The 8,267-nt window shown below is 50.1% G+C and overlaps 1 protein-coding gene and 1 pseudogene across 1 annotated transcript; one reads left to right on the forward strand and one right to left on the reverse strand.

Moving 5' to 3' along the window:
* Positions 1 to 5,400, forward strand: part of LOC131562396 (zinc finger protein 721-like) — a 277,587-nt pseudogene extending 272,187 nt beyond the window's left edge.
* Positions 5,401 to 6,141: 741 nt separating this feature from the next.
* Positions 6,142 to 8,014, reverse strand: LOC131562635 (cytochrome P450 4F4-like). The gene is made up of 7 exons (XM_058812464.1): positions 7,844 to 8,014; positions 7,571 to 7,637; positions 7,367 to 7,496; positions 7,165 to 7,298; positions 7,019 to 7,083; positions 6,847 to 6,934; positions 6,142 to 6,203 (listed from the first exon to the last, which is right to left on the reverse strand). The coding sequence occupies exons 1-7, from the start codon at positions 8,012 to 8,014 to the stop codon at positions 6,142 to 6,144; spliced, it is 717 nt and encodes a 238-aa protein (XP_058668447.1).
* Between the last annotated feature and the right edge of the window lie 253 nt (positions 8,015 to 8,267).

The following is an 8,267-nucleotide window of genomic DNA, read 5'->3' on the forward strand; positions in this document are numbered from 1 at the left end:
ATTGCACAGGGCCTGGGTGCAGGGCCCTGCTGGGATTTGGGGTTTATTGCAAAGGGCCTGGGTGCTAGGCCCTGCTGGGATTTGGGGTTTATTGCAAAGGGCCTGGGTACAGGGCCCTGCTGGGATTTGGGGTTTATTGCAGAGGGCCTGGGTGCAGGGCCCTGCTGGGATTTGGGGTTTATTGCAAAGGGCCTGGGTGCAGGGCCCTGCTGGGATTTGGGGTTTATTGCAAAGGGCCTGGGTGCAGGGCCCTGCTGGGATTTGGGGTTTATTGCACAGGGCCTGGGTGCAGGGCCCTGCTGGGATTTGGGGTTTATTGCACAGGGCCTGGGTGCAGGGCCCTGCTGGGATTTGGGGTTTATTGCACAGGGCCTGGGTGCAGGGCACTGCTGGGATTTGGATTTTATTGCACAGGGCCTGGGTGCAGGGCGCTGCTGGGATTTGGATTTTACTGCAGAGGGCCTGGGTGCAGGGCCCTGCTTGGAGCTGCAGCCACAGCTCGGAGCAGGCCTAAGAGAAGAGAGGGGGAGAGAGGATGAGAGGGTAAGAGAGTAAAAGCATAAGAGAGTAAAAGGGCTAAGAGCATCAAAGGCAAGAGCTAAGAGACAAGAGGTAAGAGCAAGAGTAAGAGAGGTAAGAGCTAAGACAGCGAAGTTCCCGTTACAATACAATAAATCTTCTTCTATGTTGAATATTCTGATTCTCACTAACCAATCTAGTACAATATAGAAATCCTACAGCATTTCCATACTGCCTGTAAGAATCACTGCATTACCATACAGGGCTACATTTTAAACCCTAAAAACTCCTCTTTGGACCCCTTCTGTAGGGGCAGCTCTGACCCTGGGACCTGCCTGCAAGCAGAGGGAATTGTTCCATCCAAAGGGGATTACTTTCAGTGGCCTCACCGTTATTTTCCCGTTGTTCAGTAACCGAGGGATCTCAAAGCTTGCTTTCATTTCAATCTTGCTTATAGTTTCCATATTCTCAAAATCTTTTGCCAGACAATCATATTTGTAAGGCTTTCCTGTTTCATCTTCCCCAACACCCCAGAGCCGGCGCTGCTGCGGCCGTGGGGCAGAGGGGCTGCGAATGGGGGATCCGGGCTTGGAGCGGGAGGAAGGGGAGGGAGAGGAGAAGCGGAGGAGCAGGAACAGGAGCAGCACGGAGGGAGCAGCCCGAGGAGGAGCAGCAGCCGGGAAGGAGCATTGCGGGGTTCCACGGCGAGCCCGCAGCTCGGCTGGGCCCGGCAGCATCGCATTGCCCCGCGTCCCGCAGGTGAGCGCCGAGGGGAAGCGGCAGCTCCAGGAGGGGTTTTGGGGGGGAGAGGGGGATTCTGGGGTTTGGACCTTGCCGATTCCGGAGTTGGGAAAAGTGCGTATTGTAGGGCTCTATGCAGATATTTACTGTGGGAATCCGTAGAATCAGAGGCTTTTGGGAAAGCTGCAAAAGGCAGGCCTCAGAGACAGCAGAACTGTGAGTAGAGCACAGCCATGAGATAGGTCAGCAGAAAAATTATTTAAACTGTAGAAAAAGCAAGGGCAAATAGAACAATGGCCTGTGTATTAATGCTTGTCTGAATAGCTCTCTAAGCTGCAGAAAGTTTATTTAGCAAGATATTAGGAAAGTTGAAGCTTAAGAATGGAGCTCTGTGCGTTGTGTTTTAAGGCTTACAAGCAGGTATTGTATTCGAAATAAGCAAGCATTGTTTTAAGCAAAGGTACGTGTGCTTATGGTGTGTGAAAAACGGCAATCACTTGTTTTTAAAATTTTAAAAGTTTAATAAAAATAAAATAGTTCTACAAATAGTAATACAATTAGAGTAATAATAATTTGGACAATTTGAACTAGGACAATACGAGACAACAAATATAAAGAGTTACGGACGTCTGGGTACCTTTTTCTGGGCAGCACGAGCCCGAAAAAGGACCCCCGCTAACGAAGATTAACCCTTAAAAATAATAACTCATTGCATATTCATACACCTCATAGATGATGCATAAATTCCATTCAAACATTCAAACACAGGATTCTGTGGTTCTGGTCAGTGTCAGCTTCTTTCTCTGAATCCTAACAGTGCCTTCGAGGCGGGAAGAAGTTCGTTTCTTCTGATAAGAGAGCAATAAATTCTTTTTCTCTGAAAGGTTTAGGTGTCTGTGGCTGCTATCTTGCTGCAAGTCCTTTCTTTAAAAAAGTATCCTACATAGTATCATTTCTATGTTAACAATTTTTATTACCTAAAACTATATTTAACACGGTACTTAAGGGAATTAATACAGCATTACTTTCTAACACAACACATATAATATTCATTTTAATATTTGCAAAAAGCCAATCATAAAATACAGGCATTTTCACATTTACCATATGTATTTTGATGTATTGATCAGTAGTGCTGTATTAACAGTTTAATAATAAATGTAGTCTTGTAATTAAAAGGTAACTTTTGCAGTTAGAAGAACTATGTTAGTGGGGTTTTTTTAAAGAAAGGAATGAGGCACTCGCACCAGATAGCAGCCACAGGACACCTGAATCTTTCAGAGAAAAGAATTTATTGCTGTCTTATCAGAAGAAATTAACTTCTTCCCACCTCAAAGGGGCTGTTAGGATTACAGGGAAGAGGTTGATGATGGCCAGACAGAATCCTGTGTTTGAATGGAATTTATGCATCATGTATGAGGTGTATGAATATGCAATGGGTTATTGTTTTTAAGGGTTAATCCTTTGCTAACGGGTGTCCTTTTTCGGGCTTGTTCTGCCCAGAAAAAGGTACCCAGACGTCCATAACTCTTTATGTTTGTTGTCTCGTATTGTCCTAATTCAAATTGTCCAAATTATTATTACTCTAATTGTGTTAGTATTTGTAGAACTATTTTATTACTATTAAACTTTTAAAATTTTAAAAACAAGTGATTGGCATTTTTCTCAGGAGTTGAGTCCCAAATATATTTTGGTCGCTGAGAGAGGTATTTTTAATTCATTTGATGAGAGGATATTTTTGAATCTCTCAGGAATGCAAAGGGGAGCAGGGGAAGCGTTGAGTGCCTGGAGTGGAGGTATGCTGGGGAAAGGCATTTATACCTGATATAAAATTTCAATGGTCAATCCAAATTTTACTTCTATACTTTTTATTTTAAAGCAAGCAAGCAGCGCTGCGTGGCCGGGGAGTCACTGCTCCATTCACAACACACACAGTTCAGTAAAGTATATATACTGTTTTTAAGCCTACAAAGCAGTTTCTAATGTGCTTGGTTAGTCCAAATGAGCAAATATCAATAAGCTGGGAGCAGTAATTTCATAATATTTCTAGGTGGTCATTGATTGATATCCTTGTAGTTGTCTGGAGGGAGGCCTTGCACTGGTGTCTGCTACATGATTTTGTCAAGTGCATCAAGCTTTTTATTATACATAAGCTTTTAATTGCTTTGTTGCAATATCTCAGCTTTACCCCAACTTCCTCTAATTTATTCTAAGCATCAGTCATCTTGCTACCTCATCTCTTTTGCTCTACTGTACTTCTTTGATTTTGATGCTTTTTTTGGCTGTTTGGTCAGAAAGTTTCAAAAGCTTTCTTTGTGTCTATTTTGGACACAGCAGATAGAAGCATTTGCTGATTCCATTGCCAATTGGCATGAATCACAAAAACAATTTCCACAGAATCAGGGGAGGGTGAGCCCTGGGACCCCCCAAAACCCCCTCATCATGTCTGAGCAGGACCTGGGAGATGGGGGGATGCCCAGGACCCACAGGCCCCCCAGCAGCTCTGAGAAGAGGGACCCCCATAACCCCAAAGTGAGGACACTGGAAACAGGGAACTCCTGGGAGAGGTTTTTGGACTTCTTGATTTTTGGAGGTATTTCTGGCCACCAGACAGCCGGTGATTTCTATAGATGGACTTGGCCAGTGGGACCATCAAAGGCAATGCACTCACATCTTGTTTTTTCCCCAAACCAGGATTTCCCATTCCCAAACCTCATCTGGATGGAGAAGGCTGTGAAGAAGAGGAAGATGCCCCAGGGCACTGAGGCAGGTGAGGAGGAAGTCAGTGCCCCTTTCTCCCTCTCTCCTGCTCCATCTCCCAGCCCAGCACGGCCCCGGCTGCAGCACAGCCCCACTGCTGATGCTGTCCAGCCAGGGATGCACTGGGGGGATCTCCTTCCCCTTCCCTCTGGCACACAGGCAAATCCCATCCTCTCCTTGTCCTTCCTCCCCCAGGGAAGGAGCTGAGGATGGAGAGCAGGGCAGACAAATCCCCATGGCAGAACCTCGTGGCAGAGGCCATTTTGAGCAGCTCTAGGGCACAGGAATCCAACGGGGAGGAAAAGCCATGGAGATCCCTCAGGAGGAGGGGCTGCAAACCCAGGCCAGGGTGCTCCGAGGAGGAAAGACTCAGCCTGTGCCAGGAAGGCAGCCAGATCTGGCCAGATCTCTGAAGTGGTGGTCCATGAGCAGATTGACAATGGCAAGAAGCCCCACCAGTGCTTGGAATGTGGGAAGAGTTTTGGCAGGAGCAACCACCTGCTCATCCACCAGAGGACCCACACTGGGGAACGGGCCTATGAGTGTGGGCAATGTGGGAAGAGCTTCAAGTTCAGCTCCCACCTCATTGTCCACCAGAGAATCCACACCAATGAATGGCCTTATAAATGTGGAGAATGTGGGAAGGGCTTCAGGAGGAGCTCCAGCCTGAAACTCCACCAGATCATCCACACTGGGATACGACTCTTTGTATGTGGGGAATGTGGAAAGGGCTTCCGTGACAGATCCCGCCTGATCATCCACTAGACAATGCACACTAGGGAATGCCCCTACACATGCTCAGAGTGTGGGAAGAGCTTCATTGAGAACTCCAGCCTGATTCTGCACCAGAGGATCCACACTGGGGAGAAGCCCTACAAGTGCAGGGAATGTGGGAAAAGCTTTAGGCAGAGCTGCCATCTGAATGCCCACCAGAGGATCCACACTGGGGAGAGGCCCTACAAGTGCAGGGAATGTGGGAAAAGCTTTAGGCAGAGCTGCCATCTGAATGCCCACCAGAGGATCCACACTGGGGAGAGGCCCTACAAGTGCGGGGAATGTGGGAAAAGCTTCAGTCAGAGCACTAGGCTGATTCTGCACCAGAGGATCCACACTGGGGAGAGGCCCTACAAGGGTGAGGAAGGTGGGAAAAGCTTCAGGCAGAACTCCAGCCTGATTGCCCACCAGAGGATCCTCACTGGGGAGACACCCTATGAGTGTTCTGAGTGTGGGGAGAGGTTTCAGAGCTGATACCGTCTCCTCAAGCATCAGCAGATTCACACAGAATAGAGGCCCTTCTGCTGCCCTGACTGCAGGAAGGGCTTTAAGAAAAACTCTACCCTCGTCACCCACCAGCAGATCCACACTGGGGAGAGGCCCTGAACGTGTTCCAAGTGTGAGAAGAGCTTCTCCCAGAGCTCTACCGTGACTCAACACCAAGGGAGGCAACAGTAAGGGATGCCCTACAGCTGCCCTGTGTGCAGGAAGAGTGTTGCCTTGATTTTTTAAGATTTTTTGAGTCTTCTGATGTCTACATTCTTGTAGCAAACTTTCTCAAACACTTTCTGTAAATAACTTCTTGTTTTGCTTTCTTTCATAGAAGAAGAAAAATTTGATGGACTGTTAGTTTGTCCAGTGTCATTGGAGAGGTGGCACTTTCACCCTCCAATCCATGGTCACTTTTAGAAAACTATAAATGTTGGAGTCAGAAAATAAACTTCCCTTTTCTTTCCCTTGAGAGCAGCAGTGTGCGCTCGTGTTGTTTTGTGTCCTACAGTGACAGGAAGAGCTTTGAGCGCTGCTTCAACTCCATCCCCCATTGGGGACCCCCACTGGATGGTCCACAGTGACCCTCACTGTGCAGAGACTTGGTCATCCATGGTCCTGGTGATCCATGTTGGGAAGACACCTGGCTGGTGGTCTCCACATCTTCCTGGCTCCCCTTGGGCACTTGGACATGGCCAGAGAAAAATCCATTGGGATGCAAACAGACATCAGAATTTCACAGGGGACAGCATAGTTTTTTACTTTTGACACCAAAAAAGTCTCACCTTTTGCATCCTATCATTCTTCGGGTGGCATCCAGGAACTCCAAATGGTGTTGGAGGTCTTTTCCAACCTGAATCATTCCATGATTCTAATTCTCTCTGGCCCACCGGCATCTTCCACAGCCAAATGGTGATGGACTGGGGCAAAAAACCAGGATTTTGGAGACAATGGAGTGGAAACTCCTCTTAAAAAAGGTTGTTCCTACCCACCCAAGCACATGGATACTCAGCAGCAGGGACACATAAATGCTTTTATTTTGGCCTTTATTTTCTTTCATTTTTCATTATCCTTCACCCAACATTGGGGTAAATATAAAGTCATTTAACTAATACACGGATGGTGACATTGTGGGACCTGCGTGGGGATGTGGTGGGGATGGGGACAAGGACCTGGGTGGGGATATGGTGGGGATGGGGACAAGGATCTGGGTGGGGATGTGGTGGGGATGGGGACAAGGACATGGCTGTGGATGGCGATATTGGGCATGGGGGGTGTCACAGATAGAGATGGTGACATGGGGCTCTATGGCCATGGAGGAGGACATGGGGGACATGGCCATGGATGGCGACACAAGTGACCTAGAGACAAGTCCATGGGTTGACGTGTCCATGCCATGGGGTGTCCCATGGCCAAGGACAACACATCCCCACCACCACCATGATACTGTCCCTTTCATGCTACCATTTATTCCCTGCTCCTCCCCACTGTGACCCCACTGTGAACCCAGCCAGGGACAGGGGTGGCACTTGGGGACACTCCTGTCCCCACTCCAGCACATGCCTGGGGCCAGAGAAGCAGAGAAGGGGTTCAAGGACGATGGGGACCGTTCCTTGCTGTTCTCCGGACTGAACCTCAGAGGACTGAACACCTGGGGTGACACCGACACAGTCACACCGAGGGGACACAGCTGTCACCACCATGGTGACAGGGACACCTCAGAGGGTGGCCCTACCTCAGGCTTGGGCCAGAAGTCAGGATTGTGGTGGGTCCCGTAGATGCTCATCAGGCAGATGACCCCTGGTGGGATGGGAATGGCCACTTTGGGGACAGCAGATGAGGGTGGGTGGTGACACTGGGGACACCCTGGCCATGCCATACCCTTGGGGATGACACGGCCATCACACAGGGGGATGTCCTTGGTGCAGCGCCGGGACACAGCAGTGACAGGAGGGTGCAGCCGCAGGCTCTCCTTGATGCACATGGTGGTGAAGGGCAGCTGGGACAGGTCCTCCCTGGGGACAAGCGGGGGTGGCACGTGTCCCCGAGCCACATGACCGGGGTGGCCCTGGGGACGTCTCACCATTCAATGTCTGCAGTGTCCTGGCCAGCCAGGAGCTCCTGGACCTCCTGGCGGCATCGCTCCTGGTGCTCAGGATGGCCGGCCAGGTTGTAGAAGAGCCATGCCAGGCCACTGGCCGTGGTGTCATGGCCTGTGGGGACACTGGGTGAGTGAGGGGACACTGAAGGGCCTCTTCCCCAATGGCACCTGGGAGCTCGTGCTCACCCTCAAACATGAAGGTGTCAGCCTCAGCCGCGATGTCCTCGTCCGACAGGGTGCGGCCATTCTCGTCCTGCAGGGGCAAGGTGAGCCACAGGCCACTGGGGCCACCAGTCTGTGGGCCACCTGGGGCCAAATCCCATCCATGGCCACCACCCTATGGCACCACAATCCCACTGGCCACCAGCTCTATGGTCAATGCTGCCCATGGCCACCACTGTTCCCCTGTGGCCACCAGTCTATGCCCAAGCCCCCCATGGCCACCAGCATCCTACTGACCTCTATGGCAAATCCTTCCATGGCCACCACCACTCTTCTTGACCACTTCCATGTTCCATGGCCCCCCCCCAGCCCCACCTTGGTGAGCAGCAGGATGTACTTGCTGGGCCGTCTGCACCAGGGACAATGGGGGGACACTGTGGCCACCAGCATGGATGATAGCAGGACCATTGGGGCCACCAGAATGGCCAGCAGGGACAGTGATTGGAAAGGATGGCCAGTGGGGACCGTGGCAGAGCCAGCACAGCCACCAGGATGGCCAGCAGGTGTGGAGAGTATTATTAATAATTGGTTAGCTGAGAAAGGCCATGCTGACATAATGCCGCTGGTTAAGCTGAGAGAGGGAAGTCAGCAGTCAGTAAGCTGAAAGGAGAAGTCAGCAGTCGGTGACCAATGACAGGCAAGGACAGAATGCCCTTGCCGC

This window comes from Ammospiza caudacuta, chromosome 11, assembly GCF_027887145.1.
Source record: "Ammospiza caudacuta isolate bAmmCau1 chromosome 11, bAmmCau1.pri, whole genome shotgun sequence".
In the NCBI taxonomy this organism is placed as follows: Eukaryota; Metazoa; Chordata; class Aves; order Passeriformes; family Passerellidae; genus Ammospiza; species Ammospiza caudacuta.

What these genes read in the sequence shown, in the direction of transcription:
- LOC131562635 (XM_058812464.1), bottom strand. Translation starts at nt 8,014, where the DNA reads ATGGTCCTGCTATCATCCATGCTGGTGGCCACAGTGTCCCCCCATTGT. An exon ending in GACACTGCAGACATTGAATG is followed by an intron (nt 7,299 to 7,366) that starts GTGAGACGTCCC and finishes GCTTGTCCCCAG; the next exon opens with GGAGGACCTGTCCCAGCTGC. An exon ending in TGGCCGTGTCATCCCCAAGG is followed by an intron (nt 7,084 to 7,164) that starts GTATGGCATGGC and finishes CCATCCCACCAG; the next exon opens with GGGTCATCTGCCTGATGAGC.